Genomic DNA, 26,083 nt, shown 5'->3' on the forward strand with positions numbered 1-26,083 from the left:
AACTGAAGCAAAGTAGAATCAAATCAGGATGAAAACGTGGTCTGAATTGGGCAGGAGCGTTTCGTCATCAGAATGGAACTGAACGAACTAAACTAAAGCAAGTCAGAATCAAACTGAACAGGAAATCTGGGTGAACAGAACGAAAACTGAACTGAATGGAGCAGCGGATCTGAACAAAAACATAATAGAGGCGTCGTTGGATCTGGGCTTCGATCTAAACTTCAAAGGCAGACATGAAGAATGGGTCTGAACGAAATCAGACAGGTCTGGAACATATTGGGGGCGGACGCGAGGATCTGAGGACATGGGGTTTCATGGGTTTTGTCGGGACATTGTAAGGAGATGGAGCAACGGCAACGAAACGCAGCGGCGAGCGGAGCTTCTTGGACGACGGAAAAAACTGAAACTCTTCGGCTGGGCGTTCGGCTTCAACTGACAGAGGTTCAATCGGTTGCTTGGCTAACGGAAAAACAAGAGGTCAGACGAAGAACTATGAAGGAGATGGCCGCCGCAGACGCTAGTGAAAAACGAATGGGGTTTCTGGGGTTTGGATGGTGGCAGATTTGAACAGCAATGAGTGACAAAGGGAAGGTGCAACGACAACGGCAAATTTGCAGCTTCAGCTAATGGGAGATGATTCTGCCTCCGTTGATGAATGATCAACGGAGGCAGAGATCAAACGGGATGTGGAGGCTAGAATTCAATAAGGCGAAAACCCTAGAGCTCTGATACCATGTTGATTTTATGGAATAAATCTATATTTCATTTATTACTTAATAGAGATACAAGCCTATATATAACCATAGAGAAATACACTTAAGGAAATAATATCAAATAATATCTCCAGAATAATATCTCCTAAGAATAATATCTCCTAAGAATAATCTAATTATATTAATACATAAGTCATAACCTAGCAAAAAGTTCAAAATCTTTGAAAACGACACTCCAAAACCAAAAATGTCAAGTGTCTAAGTGCAACGAACTTAGTTCTATACAAACCTAACAAGTATTCAAAACAAGTATAAGTTTTCAAACAACCTAACAACGCTTGAGTGTAAGTTTATAACTCATAACTTACCAAAAATTTCAAAAAGTGTGAAAAAAAAAATCTTTCAAGACTCAAAATGGCACTTACTTTAAAACTAACTTAGTTTGTAACAACCTAAAAGGTGTTCAAAAAATGTTTAAGTATCACTCGAAGTTTAAAAACGACCTAATAATGCTTTAGTGTTACTTCATAACTCATAACCTACCAAAAAGTTTAAAAAATGTAGAAAAAGCACTCCAAAATCCAAAATGGCAACAAACTTAGTTCAAACCAACCTAAAACTTGCTCAAAATGTGTCTAGGTATTACTTGAGTTTTCAAAACGACCTAGCAAATCCTAAGTGTAAGTTCGTAACTCATAATCTACCAAAAAGGTCGAAAAAAGCATTTCAAGACCAAAAATGACAACCAAGTGCAACAAACTCAATCTAACCTAAAATGTATTCAAAACGTGTGTAAGTATCACTTGAATTTTCAAAATGACCCAGCAATGCTTAAGTGTAAGTTTGTAACTCACAACCTACCAAAATTTCAAAAAGTGTGAAAAAAGTACTTCAAGACCAAACATGTCAATCAAATGTGTTTAAAACTTAGTGTCAAACAAACCTAAAACGAGTTCAAAACTTGTCTAAGTATCACTTGCACTTTATAAACGACCTAAAAAAGCTTACGTGTAGATTTGTAACTCATAACCTACGAAAAAGGTTCAAATAGTGTGAAAAAAGCACTACAAGACCCAAAATGGCAACCAAGTGTGTAAGTGCAACAAACTTAGTTCAAACCAACCTAAAACGTGCTCAAAACGTGTCTATGTATTACTTGAGTTTTCAAAACAACCTAGCAAAGCCTAAGTGTAAGTTCGTAACTCATAATCTACCAAAAAGGTTGAAAAAAGCATTTCAAGACCAAAAATGACAAGCAAGTGCAACAAACTCAATCTAACCTAAAATGTATTCAAAACGTGTGTAAGTATCACTTGAATTTTCAAAACGACCAAGCAATGCTTAAGTGTAAGTTTGTAACTCACAACCTACCAAAATTTCAAAAAGTATTAAAAAAGTACTTCAAGACCCAACATGTCAATCAAATGTGTGTGTAAAACTTAGTTTCAAACCAACCTAAAACGAGTTCAAAATGTGTCTAAGTTTCACTTGAACTTTCAAAATGACCTAACAAATATTGAATACAAGTTCATAAGTCATAACCTAGCAAAAAGTTCAAAATCTTTGAAAAAGACACTCCAAAACCAAAAATGTCAAGTGTTAAGTGCAACGAACTTAGTTCTATACAAACCTAACAAGTATTCAAAACACGTATAAGTTTTCAAACAACCTAACAACGCTTGAGTGTAAGTTTATAACTCATAACTTACCAAAAATTTCAAAAAGTGTGAAAAAAAAATCTTTCAAGACTCAAAATGGCACTTACTTTAAAACTAACTTAGTTTGTAACAACCTAAAAGGTGTTCAAAAAATGTTTAAGTATCACTCGAAGTTTAAAAACGACCTAATAATGCTTTAGTGTTACTTCATAACTCATAACCTACCAAAAAGTTAAAAAATGTAGAAAAAGCATTCCAAAATCCAAAATGGCAACCAAGTGTGTAAGTGCAACAAGCTTAGTCCAAACCAACCTAAAATGTGCTCAAAACGTGTCTATGTATTACTTGAGTTTTCAAAACGACCAAGCAAATCCTAAGTGTAAGTTCGTAACTCATAATCTACCAAAAAGGTTGAAAAAAGCATTTCAAGACAAAAATGACAACCAAGTGCAACAAACTCAATCTAACCTAAAATGTATTCAAAACGTGTGTACGTATCACTTAAACGTTCAAAACGACCAAACAATGTTGAAGTGTAAGTTTATAACTCACAACCTACAAAAATTTCAAAAAGTGTGAAAAAGGTACTTCAAGACCCAAAACGGCAACGAAGTATGTAAGTGCAACGGACTTAGTTTCAAGCCATCCTAAAAAGAGTGCAAAACGTGTCTAAGATTTCAAACCGACCAAACAATACTCAAGCGTAAGTTCGTAACTCACAACCTAAAAAAATTTCAAAAAGTGTGAAAAAAAGTACTTCAAGACCCAACATTTCAATCAAATGTGTAAGTGCAACAAACTTAGTTTCAAACCAACGCAAAATGTGTTTCCAATGACCTAACAATCCTTAAGTGTAAGTTCGTAACTCACATACTAACAAAAAGTTCAAAATGCGTGAAAAATGCACTTTGAGACCTAAAATGGCAACCAAGTATGCAAGTGAAACAAACTTAGTCTTAAACAAATCTAAAAGAATTTCAAACCGTGTTTATGTATCACTTGAACTTTCAGAACGACCTAAGAATGTTTATCTATAAATTTGTCACTCATAACCTACAAAAAAGTTCAAGAAGTAAGGAAAAAACGGAAACACTACAGGAGGCAACCAAGTGCGCAAGTGCAACAAACTTAGTTCCAAACCAACCTAACAAGTGGTTAAGGCGTGTCTAAGAATCACTTGAACTTTCAGAACGACCTAAGAATATTTATTTGTAAGGTCGTCACTCATAACCTACCAAAAAGTTCAAGAAGTATGGAAAAAAAGGAAACACTACAGGACCCAAAATGGCAACCAAGTGCGCAAGTGCAACAAACTTAGTTCCAAACCAACCTAAAAAGTGATCAAGCCGTGTCTCAGTATCATTTGGACTTTCAAAACAATCTAACAAAGTTTAAGTGTAAGTTGGTAACCCATAGCCTACCAAAGAGTTCAAAAAGTGTGAAAAGGGCACTTCAAGACCGAAAATGGCAACCAATTGGATAAGGTCAACAAACTTAGTTTCAAACCAACCTAAACCGAGTTAAAAACGTGTCTAAGTATCACTTGAACTTTCAAAATGTCCTAAAACAGCTTATGTGTAGGTTCGTAACTCATAACCTACGAAAAAAGTTCATATATTGTGAAAAAAGCACTACAAGACCCAAAATGGCAACCAAGTGTGTAAGTGCAACAAACTTAGTTCAAACCAACCTAAAACGTGCTCAAAGCGTGTCTAGGTATTACTTGAGTTTTCAAAACGACCTAGCAAATCCTAAGTGTAAGTTCGTAACTCATAATCTACCAAAAAGTTTGAAAAATGCATTTCAAGACCAAAAATGACAACCAAGTGCAACAAACTCAATCTAACCTAAAATGTATTCAAAACGTGTGTAAGTATCACTTGAATTTTCAAAACGACCAAGCAATGCTTAACTGTAAGTTTGTAACTCACAACCTACCAAAATTTCAAAAAGTATGAAAAAAGTACTTCAAGACCCAACATGTCAATCAAATGTGTGTAAAACTAAGTTTCAAACCAAGTTAAAACGAGTTCAAAACGTGTCTAAGTTTCACTTGAACTTTCAAAACAACCTAACAAATATTCAATACAAGTTCATAAGTCATAACCTAGCAAAAAGTTCAAAATTTTTTAAAAAGACACTCCAAAACCCAAAATGTCAAGTGTGTAAGTGCAACGAACTTAGTTCTATACAAACCTAACAAGTATTCAGAACACGTATAATTGTTCAAACAACCTAACAACGCTTGAGTGTAAGTTTATAACTCATAACTTACCAGAAATTTCAAAAAGTGTGAAAAAAAATCTTTCAAGACTGAAAATGGAAACCATGGCTGTATGTAAAACTAACTTAGTTTGTAACAACCTAAAAGGTGTTCAAAAAATGTTTGAGTATCACTCGAAGTTTAAAAACGACCTAATAATGCTTTAGTGTTACTTCATAACTCATAACCTACCAAAAAGTTCAAAAAATGTAGAAAAAGCACTCCAAAATCCAAAATGGCAACCAAGTGTGTAAGTGCAACAAACTTAGTCTCAACTTTAAAATTAGTGCGAGTTGGGAAATGTATTAACTCAAGCATGATGTACAAACTTGAAACGACTTAAATATTTATTCACCATCACATAAAAACAGTAATTAAATATAGATAACATGTGTAAATAAAGGGAGAATCACCTTTCTAGCAGTAGCTTTGGAGTAAGACCAAACACCATCCTCCTACTTGTAAATCTGCTCGATTGTCTACTTTGTTCTACACTCGTCATTTCACCGTCTCAGGCCATCCATTGAATTGGCCACCCAGCCTTGGCATACAAGAGTATGTCTCAGCCTGTTAACAAATACCACTAAAACTAAGCAAGACAAAGAAAAAAGTTTTCAAAAAATTACCTAACTCTTAGGTCTTCATGTGACCTTTAAGTTCTTCTGTCTTCTCCTTCAACTCTTGGACAGATTGCTGAAATTATGTGTTTCTGCAATGTTTACCAGAACATGAAAGATTCATTACGAAAATAAATACCATGAAGAAATACAAAGAAGCCTCTTCATTAAGCTGAAAATGAGTAGACAAGACAAAAGATAATACAAAGAAACCCTAGGATCAGCTAGTGCAGTCGGACATCTCATCTAGGTTGACACCCACTTAGCATTCTCACCATATCGAGACTTAAACCAAAAGACTAAACCAACGACAAGGTTTAGAATAGATCATACAAACTGCCCAATAACTATACAACATAGATTTAAGACCACTAGAAATCCAAAAGAAATAAAATAAGAGTACAGTAGTGGACTAAGAATTAAAAATGAAAGTCGGCCAATTATGACTTATATCTTGTATGGAGAAATCTTTGAAGTCTTTTGAAAGAGAGCATCAAGTAGAAGCATTGATTCTAGCCATTTCGACTCGAGTTGTCCAAGAGGAAGCTTTATTTTGAAATGTTAGTTGATTATGTTCAAACCAAATTTCTGGTAAAATGGCCTTTACTGCATTTAACCAAATCAATCTTGGTTTCTTCTTGAGAATGGGACATGAAATAAGCTGGACCACGTTCTCCTAAATCTATAGTCGAAAACCCAATTCAAATGAAGATAGCCAAGTAAGCCAAACCAACACTTCTTTGCATGTAAGCAGGAGAAGAAAATATGATGTAAATCTTCTAAAGCATGCAAACACAAGGGACAAACGTGAGGAGATAAACTGAGAAAGGGAGGTTTCATTTGCAAAACTTCTGCACAGTTCATAGTCCATTTCGCATTCTCCAAAGCGTGATATTCACTCTTCTAGGGCTCTTTGTCTTCCAAATTGTCGAGTACTTTGTTTTCAAGACTGTGTTAGAACCTGTTTTCTGTAAATCTTTGGCTGATTAATAAATTAGTAGAACACACTATTTGGTGTTCTATCATTTTGGTATCGGAGAAATCGAATCTGTGAAGTTCTATATCATGGCTCAAAAGCGAATTGAGGAAAAGTTGGAAATGGTAGATCAAGAAATATCCGGCATTCGAGCAGAATTACATGATCTGCCAACAATCAAGGAAAACATGTCATCTTTGGCGAAGAGTATTGAGAGGTTAGGAGTACAGGCTGAGAAGCAACAACAGCAACCAGAAACACTGTTGAAATATATTGAAGGAATGATCAAAGGGAAGACAACGATGGAAGAAGTACTAGAAGGATCATCATGTAAAGTTGACAGCATGGTTGATGTCAGTGATTGGACGATGATGGGAGGAAAATCTGAGGAAAAACATACCAAGTTGGAGGTGAAGATTCTGCGGGCGACCAAGCAAATTTAAAAAAATTGAAATGCCAGTTTTTGTGGGAAATGATCCTGATTCTTGGTTGTTTAGGGCTGAGAGATACTTTCAGATACACAAACTGAGTGAGTCAGAGAAAATGACTGTGTCCATTATTAGTTTTGATGGAGCAGCTTTGATTGGTATAAATCTCATGAAGATCGTGAACCGTTTGTTAATTGGGACGATTTAAAGAAGAGACTTATTGTTTGATTTCGATCGAGTCGTGAGGGATCAATTCTGGGAAGATTTTTAAAGATCAAGCAAGAAATTACAGTGGAAGAATATTGGAATTTATTTGATAAATCAGTAGCACCATTGCCTTTTCTACAAAAGGCTGTCTTAGAAGAAAATTTATGAATGGTTTGAAACCATGGATTAAGGCAGACATGGAATGTTGGGAACCTATGGGCTTGCTCAAATGATGAAGTTGGCCCAAAAGATTGAGAACCGAGAAGTGATAAGGGAGAATCAAGTTTCAAACGTGCAGCGGATGGAAAATTCCAGGTTTCTGCTTCTTTTAAACCTCAAATTCCTGTGATTTCTAATGATAATAAGTCAGGAGGGATTGTTCGCAATGCGGATGATTACACTTCGAGGAGTGGCTGGTGAACCTAATCGACGAGAAGGACCACTAAAACGACTTTCTGATGCTGAATTTCAGGCTAGACGTGAGAAAGGTCTCTGTTTTCGTTGTGAGGAATGATTTTTTGTGGGCCATAAGTGTAAAGTGAAAGATCATAAGGAACTTAGAGTTTTAGTTGTTGGGCAAATGGGGAAGAACTAGAGTAGTTGAAGAAGAGGATTCAAAAGTGGAAACTGAAATACAGGAGACTGAAGTTGTTAAACCAGAAGAACCCGTGATCGAATTATCAATAAATTCGGTGGTGGGATTAACAAACCCTGGAACTATGAAAATTAAAGGTATGATTAGAGAAAGGTCAGTAGTAGTATCGATAGATTGCGGCGCGACCAATAATTTTATATCTGAAAAGTTAGTAACTCAATTGTTGTTGCAGTTGCAGGAAACTTCTGATTATGGGGTTATTTTGGGGTCTGAATCTGCTGTAAAAGGGAAGGGAATTTGTAAACAAGTGGAACTGCTATTGGGTGAATGGAAGGTTGTGGATAATTTTCCATTGGAATTGGGGGGGAGTGGATGTCATTCTTGGTATGCAATGGCTACATACATTAGGAGTAACCGAAGTAGATTGGTGAAAACTTACTTTGACATTCATACAAAATGGGAAGAAGGTTGTATTAGGGGAGATCCGAGTCATACGAAGGCTAGGGTGAGTTTGAAGCACATGATGAAGACATGGACAGAACTTGATCAGGGATTTCTGATTGAGTGTAGATCTTTGGAAGGTGGAATGGCATTTGCAGCGATGTATGGGGTTGATGAAGTGCCTACCATCATGAGTCTATTCCAGCCGTGTTAGCTAAGAATGAAGATGTTTTTGATTGGCCTGGAGAGTTGCCACCACAATGTACCATTGAACATCATATACATCTTAAGAAGGGGACTAATCCAGTCAATGTTCGGCCTTATAGATATGCATACCAGCAAAAGGAGGAGATGGAAAGATTGGTTGATGAAATGATGGCATTTGGCATAAAAACCTAGTACTAGTCCATATTCGAGCCCGGTCTTGTTGGTGAAAAAAAAATGGTAGTTGACGGTTTTGTGTAGATTACCGTGCGTTGAATAGTGTGACCGTTCCAGACAAGTTTCCTATTCCAGTAGTAGAGGAATTGTTTGATGAACTTAATGGGGCTAATATATTTTCGAAGATTGATCTCAAGGCGGGATATCATCAAATTAGAATGTGTAAAAAGGATGTGAAGAAAACAGCTTTTAGAACTCACGAGGGGCATTATGAGTTTCTTGTCATGCCTTTTGGGCTCACCAATGCACCATCAACGTTTCAAGCTTTGATGAATAGTATCTTTAAACCTTACCTACACAGGTTTTCTTAGTCTTTTTTGATGATATATTAATTTACAGCAGAAGTTTGGATGAAAATCTTCAACATTTAGAATGGGTGTTAGAGGTGCTGCGAGAGAATAAATTATATGCTAATATGCACAAGTGTGGGTTTGCCAAAATGAAAGTGGAGTATCTTGGCCATATAATTTCGGGCAAGGGTGTAGAGGTTGATCCCGAGAAAATTAGATCTATCAAAGAATGGCCCGTGCCCACTAATGTCCGTGAAGTTCGTGGATTTCTTGGGTTGACAGGATATTATCGAAGATTTGTAATGAATTATGGAAGTGTGGCTGCTCCTTTGACTCAATTATTGAAGAAAGGAGCATATGAATGGACTGTTGCAGCTGCTGAAGCTTTTGAGAATTTAAAGATGGCTACGATGACTCTCCCAATCTTAGCACTGCCAGATTTTTCCTTACCATTTGAAATAGAGACCGATGCTTCTGGATACGGGGTAGGTGCTGTCTTAATTCAAAATCATCGGCCAATTGCTTATTTTAGCCAGACATTAGCTATGAGGGATCGTGCTAAACCAGTTTATGAACGGGAATTAATGGCTGTAGTTTTGGCTGTGCAACGCTGTAGACCTTATCTTTTGGGCAAGAGGTTTGTAGTGAAAACTGATCAACGATCATTGAAACTTTTATTGGAACAAAGGGTTATCCAACCTCAACATCAGAGGTGGATTGCTAAGCTTCTTGGCTACAATTTTGATGTCGTGTATAAACCGGGACTAGAAAACAAAGCAGCAGATGCCTTGTCTCGTGTCCCTCCTACTGCCCAACTTAATCAACTTACTGTTGAGATCAGTTAAATTGGCAGTCCCCAACACTGAAGTTGACCCTAAATTAGTCCCAGAAATTAATGGGATGGATCTGAATGTCTTGTTCAATGATGAAGATATTCTCCCTATTAAAATTCCCCTGGATTTGCCTAAAGATTTAGTGTCTATAGTCGGTGATTGTGGAATCATTCTGGCTTAAATTAGATGTGCAACTGCCTTTTCCTCCTCCCAGTCATTATTAAGGTTGTCTCCTGGAACACTAAGGGTTTGAACGACTCCTCTAAACGTGCAGCACTTAAAAAATTCATCAACAATTGTAGTCATGATTCAAGAATCTAAGAAGGACACCTTGAACTCGGCTTTTATAAAATCATTGTGGAGTTCTAAGGATATTGGCTGGGATTATGTGGCTTCTGTTGGATCTTCTGGGGGAATTCTTACCATGTGGGACAGCAGTAAAATATCTGTAACAGAGGTCATTAAAAGACGCTTCTCTTTGTCAATCAAATGCCTCACTTTGTGCAAAAAGGTTTGTTGGATCACAAATGTCTATGGCCCTTGTGGTTGCAGAGAAAGGAAATTGGTTTGGCCCGAATTGTCTTCCTTAGCTGATTGTTCGGCCGTGGCCTGGTGCATAGGTGGGATTTTAATATCACTCGTTGGGCCCGGGAAAGATTTCCTTTTGGCAGAAGTACTAGAGGAATGTCATTATTCAATAAGTTTATTGACATGGTTTCTCTCATGGAAATTCCATTGCAAAATGGAAGGTTCACTTGGTCTAGAGACGGTAGTTCTCCTTGAAGATCATTATTAGACATTCTTCATAAATCAGATGTGGGATGTTTGTTTTGAAAATTCTCGGGTTTCTCGAAAAGCACGCATCTTCTCGGATCACTTTCCTTTATTCTTGGAGGCTGGTTCTTTTCTTTGGGGTCCCTCTCCTTTTCGGTTTTGTAACAGCTGGTTGGTGTCCAGTGATTCTAATCAGATTATTGTTGAAACAGTGAGCAACTCTAACTTCCAGGGATGGGCTGGTTTCATTCTTCATGAGCAGTTGAGATCAGTTAAATTGGCAGTAAAAGCTTGGAATATTGCTGCGCAAGCTAAGGTAAAAAAAAAACAGAGAAATCCTTGATGTCAAAATTAGAAAAATATGATTTGTGGCTGAGTTGATTGGATTAAATCAAGAAGAGTTGAATTCTAGAGCTGCATTGCAAGCGGAATTACTTAGTATTTATCAAAATGAAGAGTGTAATTTTATTCAGAAGAGTAAACTCAATTGGCTTTCTTTGGGTGATGAGAATACGGGCTTCTTCCACCGCTTTCTAAATGCGAATAAAAGAAGGAACCTCATAACTGAATTAAAAGATGATGATGGGGTTGTCTCGACTTCATTCCGCGACATTGAAAGGCTTGTGCTGGAATTTTTTGAGTCACTTTATACCAGAATTCCGGGGGACAGATTCATCCCTATTAACAGTAATTGGTCTTGTGTTTCCTCAATTCAGAATGAGGCTCTTGTTACCCAGTTTTCAGTGGAGGAGATCTTTAAGGCATTAAAGGCACTTGGCAACAATAAAGCTCCGGGCCCGGATGGCTTCACAGTGAAGTTCCTAATCACCCAATGGTCTATTTTCAAGGATATCTTCAAATCACTAATGTCTGATTTCCACAGAAATGGAAGATTAAATGCTTGCATCCAAGAAAACTTCATTTGTTTAGTGCAGAAAAAAGAGAATGTGACTCTAGTCAAGGATTTCCGTCCAATCAGCCTTACTACGTTAGCATACAAGGTCGTCGCAAAGGTTTTATCTGAACGTCTAAAACAAGTTATGGATGCAATTATAAGATCCAATATTAATTGCTAACGAGGCCGTGGAAGATTATAGGGCAAAACGGAAAAAAGGATGAATTTTAAAACTTGACTTGGAAAAAGCCTTTGATAGGGTGAATTGGAACTTTTTAGAAAAAAAATTATCTTTGAAAAAGTTTAGTTCCAAATGGATATCATGGATAATGGGCTGCCTAAAAAATCCAAAGTATTCAGTCTTCATCAATGGTAAGCCTAGAGGCCGGATAACAGCATCTAGAGGTATCCGCCAAGGGGACCCCCTCTCCCCTTTTTATTCCTCCTAGTAAGTGAGGTTTTAGGAGAAATCATAAACAAGCTTCATATTAACAGCCAGTTTGAAGGTTTCCTTGTTGGCAAAGACTTGATCCACCTCCCTTTGCTTCAATTTGTCGATGATACTCTTCTCTTTTGTAAGTATGATGTGAAGATGCTCCTTAAACTTTAAAACGTCATTAGATTATTCGAATGGTGTTCGGGGCAGAAAGTAAACTGGGAAAAATCAGCCCTTAGCGGCGTTAATGTGGGAGAGGAAGATTTGTTTCAAACAGCAAATCTGATAGGGTGCAAGGTAGAAAAGCTTCCGATTATATATTTAGGTCTCCCTTTGGGAGGCTACCCTCGACAAAAGTCTTTTTGGCAACCAGTCATTGATCGAATTCACAAGAAACTTGAAAGGTGGAAAAGATATAACATCTCTAGAGGCGGAAGACAAACCTTATGCAACTCAGTTCTGGTTAGCCTTCCTACATACTACCTACTTTATTTTCTATACCTGAAAATGTGGCTGCCTCTTTGTTAAAGTGAGTTTTTGGAGTGAAGGAAAATGTCTGCAATACTGCTTGAAAGACAGGGGAAGCAGAAGATTGGTGTTCTATATTCTGGTTTGCTTATTAGTATTTTGTTGTTCGGAATTTTGGATTAGGAGGTTTTCTTTGTTTGATGTTTGTGAATTATATGTAACGTGACTCATTTTCTGAGGTTCACGGTTTGCTTATGTTGTAAGTTGTGTTTGAATTATCAATATAATAGAAACACTACATCAGTGTTCTATCAGGATGTCATCCTTGGAATGCAATGGCTGCACACGTTGGGGTAACTGAAGTGGATTAGCGGAAACTCACTTTATCTTTCATACAAAATGAAAAGAATGTTGTTATAAGGGGTGACCCGAGTTTGACAAAGACTAGAGTGAGTCTGTAACACATGATGGAGACATGGACACCATCTGATTAAGGTTTCTTGACAAAATGTCGAGCTATGGAGGGAGGAATGACATTTACCGAACTATATGGAATTGATGATGTTCCTACATTTCAAGAGTTACTACCAGCAGACAATTTTGGCTATCCTAAAAATCCAGCAACAAAGAAGTGGGAAGTGCTTGTTAGTTGGAAAGGAATACCACCTCATGAGGCTACATGGGAGAACTGTGATGATTTTACACAAAAGCTTCCTCATTTCCCACCTTGAGAACAAGGTGTCTTTGGAGAGGGAGAGTAATGATAGACCACCAATTGCAATACAATATAGCAGAAGAAAGACAAGTGGAATTGCACGTGCACAGGTGATGGAATTGGAGGAAGTGGAAACCACCTTAGTGGGGACAACAGTTAGTTACAGGGGGAGGTTAAAAGGGAGAGATGGAAGGAAAGATGGGGGTTGGTTAATCAGTTTCTGGAAGTGGAGGGGCTGTATTTTCTGGAGAGCAGAATTACAGAAGTTGTTCAGTTACTTTAATCTTAGAAAGTGTTTTCCATTATCCTAAACTACTTTTGATGTTTGAATGTTTTATTTTATACTTGGTTATTGTCTGTAATAGTACTTGTTTGTTCGGTGTTTTCAAGACTGGTTTGAGTATTGTATTCTGTAATAGTTTGGTTGCTTAATGAACAAATAAGAACCATTACTTGGTGTTCTATCAGCTTCTCAATCAAGCATACACATCTCAATAAGGTATTATACATGCAATCAAACAATCACAACATACATACCATTTACTCAAAACGACCTAAAACATGCTCAAAACGACCTAAAACGTGCTCAAAACGTGTCTAACTTTCACTGCAACTTTCAAAACGACCTAAAACAGCTTACGTGCAGGTTCGTAACTCATAACCTACGAAAAAAGCTCAAATATTGTGAAAAAAGCACTACAAGACCCAAAATGGCAACCAAGTGTGTAAGTGCAACAAACTTAGTTCAAACCAACCTAAAACGTGCTCAAAACGTGTCTAGGTATTACTTGAGTTTTCAAAACGACCTAGCAAATCCTAAGGGTAAGTTCGTAACTCATAATCTACCGAAAAGGTTGAAAAAAGCATTTCAAGACCAAAAATGACAACCATGTGTGTAAGTGCAACAAACTCAATCTAACCTAAAATGTATTCAAAACGTGTGTAAGTATCACTTGAATTTTCAAAACGACCCAGCAATGCTTAAGTGTAAGTTTGTAACTCACAACCTACCAAAATTTCAAAAAGTGTGAAAAAAGTACTTGAAGACCCAACATGTCAATCAAATGTGTTTAAAACTTAGTGTCAAACCAACCTAAAACGAGTTCAAAACGTGTCTAAGTATCACTTGAACTTTCAAAACGACCTAAAAAAGCTTACGTGTAGGTTCGTAACTCATAACCTACGAAAAAAGTTCAAATAGAGTGAAAAAAGCACTACAAGACCCAAAATGGCAACCAAGTGTGTAAGTGCAACAAACTTAGTTCAAACCAACCTAAAACATGCTCAGAACGTGTCTAGGTATTACTTGAGTTTTCAAAACGATCTAGCAATTCCTAAGTGTAAGTTAGTAACTCATAATCTACCAAAAAGGTTGAAAAAAGCATTTCAGGAGACTTCTAAAAGTTGAAGAAATAGATGAATTTCAAGTCTCCCAAAATAAAAGAACCTAGAAATCAGAATCAAATGGGAAGTTTTTGGTTCATTCATTAGTCAACCATCTCTCCATTGCCTCCCCAATTGAAAAACATTTATACTCGACAATTTGGAAGACAAAAAGCCCTAGAAGAGTGAATATCACGCTTTGGAGAAAGCGAAATGGACTATGAACTGTGCAGAAGTTTTGCAAATGAAACCTTCCTCTCACAGTTTATCTCCTCATATTTGTCCCTTGTGTTTGCATGCTTTAGAAGATTTACATCATATTTTCTTCTCCTGCTTACATGAAAAGAAGTGTTGGTTTAACTTACTTGGCTATCTTCATTTGAATTGGGTTTTCGACTATAAATTTAGGAGAACGCGGTCCAGCTTATTTCATGTCCCATTCTCAAGAAGAAACCAAGATTGATTTGGTTAAATGCAGTAAAGGCCATTTTACCAGAAATTTGGTTTGAACATAATCAACTAACATTTCAAAATAAAGCTTCCTCTTGGACAACTTGAGTCGAAATGGCTAGAATCAATGCTTCTTGATGCTCTCTTTCAAAAGACTTCAAAGATTTCTCCATACAAGATATAAGTCATAATTGGCTGACTTTCATTTTTAATTCTTAGTCCACTATACTCTTATTTTATTTCTTTTGGATTTCTAGGGTCTTAAATCTATGTTGTATAGTTATTGGACAGTTTGTATGATCTATTCTAAACCTTGTCGTTAGTTAGTCTTTTGGTTTAAGTCTCGATATGGTGAGAATGCTAAGTAGGTGTCAACATAGATGAGATGTCCGAGTGCACTCACTGATCCTAGGGCTTCTTTGTATTACCTTTGTCTTGTCTATTCATTTTCACCTTAATGAAGAGGCTCCTTTCCTACTTCAAAAAAGAAACAAAAGGTAAATGTGTGATTCTTATAAAGTAAATTATCCTACATACTAAAAGTTTGAACTTATTCCAAGTGCTTCACCAAATCTTAAATATTTGAACCAACAGCACCAACTTTGCACAACACAACAATGTAAAACACATTAACTACTATCTCTTTTATGCACATTATATATCAAATAAAAATATTAGAAGGGAAAAATGGAAAAAAAAAACATACTAACAACGATAAAATATAATAAGCTTCAATCGAAGAGAGAAGGTTTGAAGAACATAATTCAAAGGTTCCCAAAATCATATCATAATTAGAAAGCCAATACCAACACCAATTCAAGAGAACGCCTAATCTACCATACAAAAGTCTAAATATAACTTTTTTTTTAATCTTTTGTTTTAGTGTATGATGCAAGTGAAGCAAAACAACATTACAATATAAGATCTTTTTACCCTGATATTTAATAATCAACTAAGAAAAATCCGCATTCAAGTTGACCAAGAATCCAAGACCTTCAATAGGCAAAGATAATATTCTCAACATGGTAATTGGATGTGTTCCCTTTAGCATAGTATCTTAAATAATCACTTTTTGTTATTGGAGAAAAACTCTATTTTCTCTTATTAATGAAATTATACTTGATAATAGGTAAGTATAATTTAATAGAAATTCTAACTAAAGAGAACTAATTATAAAAGGAAATAACGTCTAAAAAGAATAATTAAAAAAATAACTAAGGCAACTATACAATACAAATTCTACACTTTGTAATCACAACTTTCGATCTTCCTTGTATGGAGTAACATTTTAAAGAGGCCGAACTAAGATAGATCTAAGCAAAAATTTCATTGATGGCCTAAGAAAGATGGATGGAAACCTTATAATGATACAGGTAACAAACCTTTTCAATTGAGGTTTAGATGCAAAACATGTAATATAGTTCAACATTATTTCGCCAAAGTTAGTCATTAAAATCAAGTGAATCATAAAACAGAAAAAAGAATGTAGATTTAACAGGACTATGTAATATATCAACTAGGAATGAAATAGGCGAAGATAAAAGCAAGTATTAAGAACAAAACAAAGCATAACAAAAGAGGAAGGCCAGCTTACTATTCAAAAAAGCAAAGGAGTTCCACATCACTTGCAAGATAGCCTGTGGAACATTGCTATAGAACTATCTTGGGAACTTTGGCAGAGTTGTGTTTGGAAATTACAATGATATTTAGCAAAGATGTTTACAATAATAAAACTGTAACATAAATGTTTCATAGTGTTGGAAGAAATTATAGCAATTCATTGCAAATAAGATGCAGTCCTTGCTTTTATGGTTAAAGTTCCAATTGTTTTTTCTTTTTAAGCTCTTATTTAGAAGAGATTCACCTGTTACAAGTTGAAATGTGAGTTGGAAAAATTGGACAAGAAGTTATAACCTTACAAGAAAATGATCCTTATAGAAAGAACTAACTTGATTCAAGCAAAATATCTTCAAGAACAAAATTGCAATTACACGAACACTTGTTAACACAAATAAACAAATGAGAAAACAAATTCTTATTAGTAAAACACATGTAACTAATAAAAAATGCAAATCAGACTATTGAGTACAATGAAATACAACATGATAACAAGACAGAGATGCAACATATACATAAACATACAAATCAGAAAAGAAGTTGATTCTTGACAACAAAGTAAAATAAATACAAAGCATAATAAATTTCTATGACCATTAGGACTCTGTAGAGAAATGCCTACTTTCGACATAAGCATTTCATCAAATTCCATCTAAAGCGGAGAGGTTGCCCATGCAAGCTCTGATACCAAGCAATCTCGACGCGCATTTTACTTGACCTAAGCGCTGGCTTGACTCCCTCTTTTTTTCTCCCTCCCTTCTACCGGCTGTCGTGCTAGGTGAAGAACTATAAGGACCTACTAGGCGGGGTCGGGTTTTGCTTGGGCAAGAAAAGCAGAGAGGATCCCAACGAAAACTCTGAAACCGGGGGATCTCGGCGCGCATTTTACATGACCTAAGCGGCTGGCTTGGCTCCCTCTTTTTTTTCTCTTTCCTTCTCTACCGGCTGCCATGCTGGGTGAAGAACTCTAAGGACCTACTAGGCGAGGGTCGAATTTTGCTTAGGCAAGAAAAGCGGAGAGGATCCCCACGAAAACTCTGAAACCGGGGGATCTCGGCGCGCATTTTACTTGACCTAAGCGGCCGGCTTGTCTCCCTCTTTTTTTTCTCTCTCCCTCTCTACAGATTACCATGCTGGGTGAAGAACTCTAAGCACCTACTAGGCGGGATCGGGATTTGCTTAGGCAAGAAAAGCGGAGAGGATCCCCACGAAAACTCTGAAACCGGGGGATCTCAGCGCGCATTTTACTTGACCTAAGCGGTTGGCTTGGCTCCCTCTTTTTTTTTCTCTCTCCCTCTCTACAGGCTGCCATGCTGGGTGAAGAACTCTAAGTACCTACTAGGCGAGGGTCGGGTTTTGCTTAGGCAAGAAAAGCGGAGAGGATCCCCACGAAAACTCTGAAACCGGGGGATCTTGGCGCGCATTTTACTTGACCTAAGCGGCTGGCTTGGCTCCCTCTTTTTTTTCTCTCTCCCTCTCTACCGGCTGCCATGCTGGGTGAAGAACTCTAAGCACCTACTAGGCGGGATCGGGTTTTGCTTAGGCAAGAAAAGGCAGAGAAAAGCGGAGAGATCACACGAAAACTCTGAAACCGGAGGATCTCGGCGTGCATTTTACTTGGCCTAAGTGGCTGGCTTGGCTCCCTCTTTTTTTCTCGCTCCCTCTGTACAGGCTGCCTGGGCACACGCTGGGTGAAGAACTCTAAGCACCTACTAGGCGAGATCGGGTTTTGCTTAGGCAAGAAAAGCGGAGAGGATCCCCACGAAAACTCTGAAACCGGGGGATCTCGGCGCGCATTTTACTTGACCTAAGCGGCTGGCTTGGCTCCCTCTTTTTTTCTCACTCCCTTTCTACAGGCTGCCACGCTGGGTGAAGAACTCTAAGTACCTACTAGGCGGGGGTCGGGTTTTGCTTAGGCAAGAAAAGCGGAGAGGATCCCCACGAAAGCTCTGAAACCGGGGGATCTCGGCACGCATTTTACTTGACCTAAGCGGCTGGCTTGGCTCCCTCTTTTTTTCTCTCTCCCTCTCTACCGGCTGTCATGCCCTGGGTGAAGAACTCTAAGCATCTACTCGGCGGGATCGGGTTTTGCTTAGGCAAGAAAAGCGGAGAGGATCCCCACGAAAACTCTAAAACCGGGGGATCTCGACGCGCATTTTACTTGACCTAAGCGGCCGGCTTGGCTCCCTCTTTTTTTTCTCTCTCCCTCTCTAAAGACTACCATGCTGTGTGAAGAACTTTAAGCACCTACTAGGCGGTATCGGGATTTGCTTAGGCAAGAAAAGTGGAGAGGATCCCCACGAAAACTCTGAAACTGGGGGATCTCGACGCGCATTTTACTTGACCTAAGCGGCTGGCTTGGCTCCCTCTTTTTTTTCTCTCTCCCTCTCTACCGGCTGCCATGTTGGGTGAAGAACTCTAGTGACCCACTAGGTGGGGGTCGGGTTTTGCAACCCTAAGCAGCTTGGTCGTATTGTTTTGTTTTTATCAACTGTTATGTTGGGTGAAGAACTCTAAGAACTTGCGACTACCTTAACAATCATATTTTGCTTTCAAACAATCTTATACAAATGTGTATGGCCAAAAGAGGGATTTAAAATTAATATAAAAAACGCATTAGAATATGGCAAAAAAGGGGATTAAAATTGAGATAAAAAAGACAACCGCACATATTATTATGTACATAATTCACAATATTCAGAAAATGAACCAAGTGTTCTACTCATTTCTAAGCTATCAATATATGCATTTTCAGCATATGTAACATATTCAAATAACAAATACAATCACAAATCCGAGCTCCGTTCTCATGGGTTAGGCATACATGCTTTTTTATGCTAAAGCGAAGAAGTAGACATGGTACTTATTCTAAGCATAGAGCATTGCAAAAGTTTCTAAATTTTGACATTTTTAGCAAAATTTGCAAAATGAAAATTTCCCAAAGGACATGGAATGTGCAAGGCTACAACCCCACCCCCCACTTAAAAATTTGAATTGTCCTCAAAGCATTTTAAGCAAGATTCTACGGATGGAAAAAAAAAATGGAGAACAGAAGACCTCCCTTGTAACCTAGTTTCTTCATGGAAGCTTGCTTGCAAAGATCCCAAGTTTGGTTATATTTCATTTTCCTTTATTCCTACAAAAAGAAAACAAGAATTTCCATCGAATTTTATTAAAGAGGTTAAACTAAAAATTTTAGAAAAATGTACAAAATTGTTTAAGCTCGGTTGCATTTTCTAAGCATCACTTGAATTATTAAAACGACCTAACAAATATTCAATACAAGTTCGTAATTCATAACCTACCAAAAAGTTCAAAAAGATTGTTGTAGGTGTTCCACCAAACCTTTTGTAAATTACATACATCAATACACTTACTTCTTATGGGGGGGAAGAAACTATGTTTTAGAGACAGATGGCTCTAAAGCACACAAACACTCTCCATCTCACTCTCTATCTGCCCTGTATCCAATTTAATCCAGCATTCATTTGGGGTATTTGTAGGTTCATATTAAAAAATAGTCATTCATGCCGTGATGCAAAGGCCCTTTTTATGTATCTAAAACTAAAATCACGAAAATCATCGTGGACATGCAGCACAACAAACTGAATTTCCATGGGAAGCCTTTGCTAACAAAATGGTTGACAATAATTACTCAAGACAAGAGAGAATGACTATAATTAATTAACAGAAGTACAAATCAATATAGGTGCACAACCACCAAGCCCCCAACAAAAGGAACAATAAACTTCAATAACAAAGAAAGGTATTATTAGGACTATCCTTACCTTGTTATCGAAGAAGATACATTGGCTCTGGTAAGCCCGATGCTCTGCCTTACAACGTTCAATTACCTCAGTACTGTAGTGTTTTCTTCAAAGTTTGGGAATCTACCTAAAACATAAAAATATATATTACAACTTGAAAACCTCCATGTCAAAAACTTTACTTTAATTATCAAACAAGATGCTATGCAAGAATTAGTTAGCTGAAACACAACATAAATAGTAATGATATTCTTTGGGGAGGGGATAAAAGCATCTTTCATCTTAGAAATAAGCTTAGCAGTTAGCACTAACCTTTATATAAGAAGTTAACACCGGTTTGATTACTTCATAAACTTCAGCTACGAAATCTGGTAAAGAGAAAGACCTAATCCATAATGTTAAAGAGGAAAAGACCAAGTCAGATTCCTTTATTCAAACAGGTTAGTATCACATCTCCAAAGGAAAAAACTTACGGACCTCTACGACAAATTTCCTTGAATGATGTAGCAGCACCTGATTCTTGAAACACAGTTTCATTTATGCTGTGAAAAATAAGATTGATAAATAAAACTTTCGGCTGCAATGAGCCACATAAACATACAGCTGTGATAGGAAAACAAAAGCTAACAGATAATTAACTATACAGTTTGTAGGCAAAATACCAAATAGCCCATAATCAAGATCACAACTGAAGCAAACAATAATGTGTAGTTTATCATTTTCAACCAAATAATTCAATAACAAATAAGGTCAAATGGCCAAATAATATGTCCTTTCACATAAATATTTACTCCTGAATTTTTTGAAGGATAATGTTATCGCTTCTCTCCCACGTTTCACAAAAATTCTTTTACATATTATATTTTTTTTTACATATTCCTATTGAAGAATCTCATTTGAGCATTTTGTGTGGTCAATTTGACCTGAAAGAAACGATCGAACTTTCAATAAGAAAGAAGCAAGATGCCCAGTTTTTTTTAACTGCTGTTTTTCTCTTCTTCTTTTTTTCTTTAACTTACTGTAAATTGGAGATGTTTTCCATAACTACTTTGGCTTATGTAATTTACCTTCTCCTTAAATGCAACCATAAATCAAACAAAGTAGATGAATAAATTTACACCACAGAAATCCATCCTATGAAGACTAGAGCGGAGAAAGATGGGATAAGGATAAAGCATAGGAAGAGCAAATACCCGATGAGAAGTAAACTGATAAAAAATACTTTGTGTTGAGAGTAATATATCCCGAACCAATTTAATGCCAGCCATTAAGATTTACCCACTGCAACTCTACACACAAATATTTTCTTATAAACAATAGTTAACACAATCTAATTGGTATCTTATGGATATAAAAGACAGCATGGATCCATATTGGAAGGATTTCAAATTAGTCTACGAACAAAGAATTTGGAAGGATTTGTGATCAACTAAGGAGCTCTCGACTTTCTCCGCTGGAATTTACCTTCCTTGGGTACTTATCGACCAGAGACTGGAAGTAGTTGTGCTCTTCGTCCACAGTAGTCATCCAACCAGCAAGGGAAAGACCACGACGTGCAGTGGAATAGGAAAAAGAGCGTCGAGCACAGCTTTCGTGTCACCAGCAATCGTTTTTCCTTTATTGGTAGACCGAAAAGGCTTTGTCAAGCAGGCAGGCATGATTGTCACTCGATCGACAGTTGAGAAATCCAGCGCTGTTAGGGCTAGGAGAAGAAGATGGCCGTGAATCGCGATTTTGAGGAAGACGAAGAAGATAAGAGAAGGGGAGAGGACGAGAAAGTAGAGAGAAAGAGCCGTTAGAGAAGAAGTAGGGGAAGAAATTCTTTTATTTAAAATTCAATTGCATTATTTATTTATTTGTTATTTCAGAAAGTAGAGTGGGGCCAAGTATTTTGTTATTTCTCTAAGCAATTACTTAAGTTTCTTGAGTGGAAGGGTATGGGTATCTTGATTTTGGTATAGACTCTCATTAGAGAAGTGTGTAGAGATTAGGGAGCTCTCAAATCCTCCCCCACAGTTGATAAATAAAATTTTGGCTAAAGCCTTGACAAAAGCTAATGTAGAACATCCCCCTTCTTTATGTTTCTTGAGTTTTATCCTAGAGGAGGTGTTTGAATTACCATTTTTATAGTTTAGGATTAGTTATTTGAATTAACAATTTTGTATCTTGAGTTAGTTATAAGTAAACTAACTCAACCCCAAGTTAGTTTAACAACTCTTGTAATCTCCAGCCTATAAAAAGGCTTCTCATTTTCATTAATAAATGATAAAAAAAAAAGGCATTATACATAAAGATTTCCTAGCTTTGCAATTACAGCATCAAAAGCAATGTACAGTTCAGATGAGACTTTATTCCAGTATAGAGTAGCTCTGTAATTGCAGATCAAGAAAGTGAATGTAGCATGGAAATCCCAAATTCAACATTTGGAAGTTAGCAATTGACAATCTCATTAGTAGGCAGTGCACCCATAATAAAATGTAAGATTTTTAGAACCCTAAAAATTCAAGTAACTTGCAACTAGTCATTGTCATGACCATGAATACTACGATTAGTGGATCAGCACAAAATACAAAACAGTAAGACAGTAAATCTTTAAAAACCTTACTTCTATTTTAACTTGCTCAAGAAGAATGTTGCAAAAAGTATATCAACAAGAGTTCCTTCAAACATGACCTACAGGAAGAAGGGTAAAACAACAACATCCTGTCAAAAATCATTTAATGTGATTGAGATCTTTTAGCATGATTGCTTGAGAACTTTTAGCACAACTGGGCAGCAACTTCAATAACAGAAAAACATGCATAATGTAGGAAGACAGCAGATTTCAAATTATGACATTGTATTTATGAATGACAGGCGATACATTAATGTTCCAAAATTCAACCAAAGTATGGGGTGAAAGATATATAAGAATCTTCCATGATAAGGCCAAGACCAGGATATCCTTATCCAAAAAAAGAAAAAACTAATCAACCAAAGTAAATTCCATGTATGATTGGAATTATGGCCATACCTTTGCCAAAAGAACTTCGAGGAAATGGAAAAACTGGAGATGTTGCTCATGTATCATTCCCGAACCAGGATTGGGGTAGAGCAAATGGTCAGCAATTTGCTGGATTACCAAGCAGAAAATAACTTATATTAGAAAAAATGAACAATACATACCCACATATTACTAAAATTTTATGAAATAGATTTCAAGCAACCAATTTTTATATTGAAATGTGATCTCACAACTATTTTTATTTTGAAAAGCGATTTGAAACAACTATGGCTGTCTCATCACGCTTCATGTTATCCAATAATACTACAGGATTAACAAAGCCATGTCATGCTAATAATAAGGAATGTCGTGATAACCTTAAATAAACCATACTGCACGTCAAAGGCTGCCCGTGTAATGTTCTCCATGACATCTTTAAAAATACCACCACCATCAATTCCTGCCTCCTCAACTCCAAATTCATTAACAAAAGACACACGTATCTGCATGCAGAAAACTGAAGCAATTGACCCAACACAAACAAGAAAAAACTAATAAACAATTACAAGTAACTCTGCATCTATAGGATGCAGAAGAGGGAAGGGGTCGTTTTCACGAGGGGAAAGAAAAAGATAGAAAAAAGTAAGATAACAATTTCATTTTTCATAAATCATGGAAGTCTGAAATTACTGATCCTCGAAGATCAACTTCAGACAATGCACTCATCTGACTGAAAGCATCTTCCAATATATGATTTCGTCGAATTCTAAACCGGTTTCTGGCAAAAACAGCAAGAGATCCATTCCTTTGCCTAGCTGCTGCTAGTTGTGTCTGTGAAATGAGTTATAGAGAAAGTAACCATAAATAAAAAATATCTTACATATTTCTATAACTAACAGTCATCCAAGAAATTCAATATTGTGGATAAGGAAACTAAAAAAATAACTTGCTTACAGTGAAAATCTTAACCCTGCTAGTAAACGGTACTAAAAAGGGAACTCGCTTGTGTATATCATTTGCTCTGGTATTTTCTATCACTGCCTACAAAAAACAAGGCCAAGTAAATAATTAGAATTACGATCAGATAGTGGTTTCTCTCATGGAAATTCCATTGCAAAATGGAAGGTTCACTTGGTCTAGAGACGGTAATTCTCCTTGAAGATCATTATTAGACAGATTCTTCATAAATCAGATGTGGGATATTTGTTTTGAAAATTCTCGGGTTTCTCGAAAAGCACGCATCTTCTCAAATCACTTTCCTTATTCTTGGAGGCTGGTTCTTTTTCGGGGTCCCTCTCCTTTTCGGTTTTGTAACAGCTGTGTTGGTGTCCAGTGATTCTAATCAGATTATTGTTGAAACAGTGAGCAACTCTAACTTCCAGGGATGGGCTGGTTTCATTCTTCATGAGCAGTTGAGATCAGTTAAATTGGCAGTAAAAGCTTGGAATATTGCTGCGCAAGCTAAGGTAAAAAAAAACAGAGAAATCCTTGATGTCAAAATTAGAAAAATATGATTATGTGGCTGAGTTGATTGGATTAAATCAAGAAGAGTTGAGTTCTAGAGCTGCTTTGCAAGCGGAATTACTTAGTATTTATCAAAACGAAGATCGTAATTTTATTCAGAAGAGTAAACTCAATTGGCTTTCTTCGAGTGATGAGAATACGGGCTTCTTCCACCGGTTTCTAAATGCGAAAAAAAGAAGGAACCTCATAACGAAACGACCTAAAACATGCTCAAAACGTGTCTAAGTTTCACTTGAACTTTCAAAACGACCTAAAACAGCTTACGTGTAGGTTCGTAACTCATAACCTACGAAAAAAGTTCAAACATTGTGAAAAAAGCACTACAAGACCCAAAATGGCAACCAAGTGTGTAAGTGCAACAAACTTAATTCAAACCAACCTAAAACGTGCTCAAAACGTGTCTAGGTATTACTTGAGTTTTCAAAACGACCTAGCAAATCCTAAGTGTAAGTTCGGAACTCATAATCTACCAAAAAGGTTGAAAAAAGCATTTCAAGACCAAAAATGACAACCATGTGTGTAAGTGCAACAAACTCAATCTAACCTAAAATGAATTCAAAACGTGTGTAAGTATCACTTGAATTTTCAAAACGACCAAGCAATGCTTAAATGTAAGTTTGTAACTCACAACCTACCAAAATTTCAAAATGTGTGAAAAAAGTACTTCAAGACCCAACATGTCAATCAAATGTGTTTTAAACTTAGTTTCAAACCAACCTAAAACGAGTTCAAAACGTGTCTAAGTTTCACTTGAACTTTCAAAACGACCTAAAACAGCTTACTTGTAGATTCATAACTCATAACTTACGAAAAAAGTTCAAATAGTGTGAAAAAAGCACTACAAGACCCTAAATGGCAACCAAGTGTGTAAGTGCAACAAACTTAGTTTCAAACCAACCTAAAACGTGCTCAAAACGTGTCTAGGTATTACTTGAGTTTTCAAAAAACGACTAGCAAATCCTAAGTGTAAGTTCGTAACTCATAATCTACCAAAAAGGTTGAAAAAAGCATTTCAAGACCAAAAATGACAACCAAGTGCAACAAACTCAATCTAACCTAAAATGTATTCAAAACGTGTGTAAGTATCACTTGTGTTGGTGATATATAATTAAATTTGCCTTCAACCACAAGCTTAAGCTTTTGGATGAATTGGTGGTTTAATATGGTATCAGAGCAGGTGGTCCAGGGAGGTCCTGTGTTCAAGCCCCTGTATTGTCGTTTCCTCCCCAATTAAAATCAATTTCCACTTGTTGGGCCTTTCAGATATTTCAAGCCCACAAGTGAGGGGGAGTGTTGGTGATATATAATTAAATTTGCCTTCAACCACAAGCTTAAGCTTTTGGATGAATTGGTGGTTTAATAACTTGAATTTTCAAAACGACCAAGCAATGCTTAAGTGTAAGTTTGTAACTCACAACCTACCAAAATTTCAAAAAGTATGAAAAAAGTACTTCAAGACCCAACATGTCAATCAAATGTGTGTAAAACTTAGTTTCAAACCAACCTAAAACAAGTTCAAAACGTGTCTAAGTTTCACTTGAACTTTCAAAACGACCTAACAAATATTCAATACAAGTTCATAAAGTCATAACCTAGCAAAAAGTTCAAA

The 26,083-nt window shown here is 36.7% G+C and overlaps 1 protein-coding gene and 1 long non-coding RNA gene across 2 annotated transcripts in view; both read right to left on the bottom strand.

Annotated features, from left to right (window-relative positions):
* LOC116405954 overlaps positions 1-21,492 on the bottom strand; it is a 38,128-nt gene extending 16,636 nt beyond the window's left edge. The window contains exon 1 of the long non-coding RNA XR_004219034.1: positions 21,432-21,492. This is a non-coding gene — a long non-coding RNA (uncharacterized LOC116405954). The remainder of the gene's footprint in view (positions 1-21,431) is intronic.
* Positions 21,493-22,297: 805 nt separating this feature from the next.
* Positions 22,298-23,475, bottom strand: LOC116405950 (E3 ubiquitin-protein ligase UPL6-like). The gene is made up of 3 exons (XM_031889686.1): positions 23,328-23,475; positions 22,981-23,079; positions 22,298-22,640 (listed from the first exon to the last, which is right to left on the bottom strand). The coding sequence occupies exons 1-3, from the start codon at positions 23,457-23,459 to the stop codon at positions 22,575-22,577; spliced, it is 297 nt and encodes a 98-aa protein (XP_031745546.1). The 5' UTR covers positions 23,460-23,475; the 3' UTR covers positions 22,298-22,574.
* Positions 23,476-26,083: the final 2,608 nt, after the last annotated feature.

The sequence above is a fragment of the Cucumis sativus genome, unplaced genomic scaffold (genome assembly GCF_000004075.3).
Source record: "Cucumis sativus cultivar 9930 unplaced genomic scaffold, Cucumber_9930_V3 scaffold47, whole genome shotgun sequence".
Lineage (NCBI taxonomy): Eukaryota > Viridiplantae > Streptophyta > Magnoliopsida > Cucurbitales > Cucurbitaceae > Cucumis > Cucumis sativus.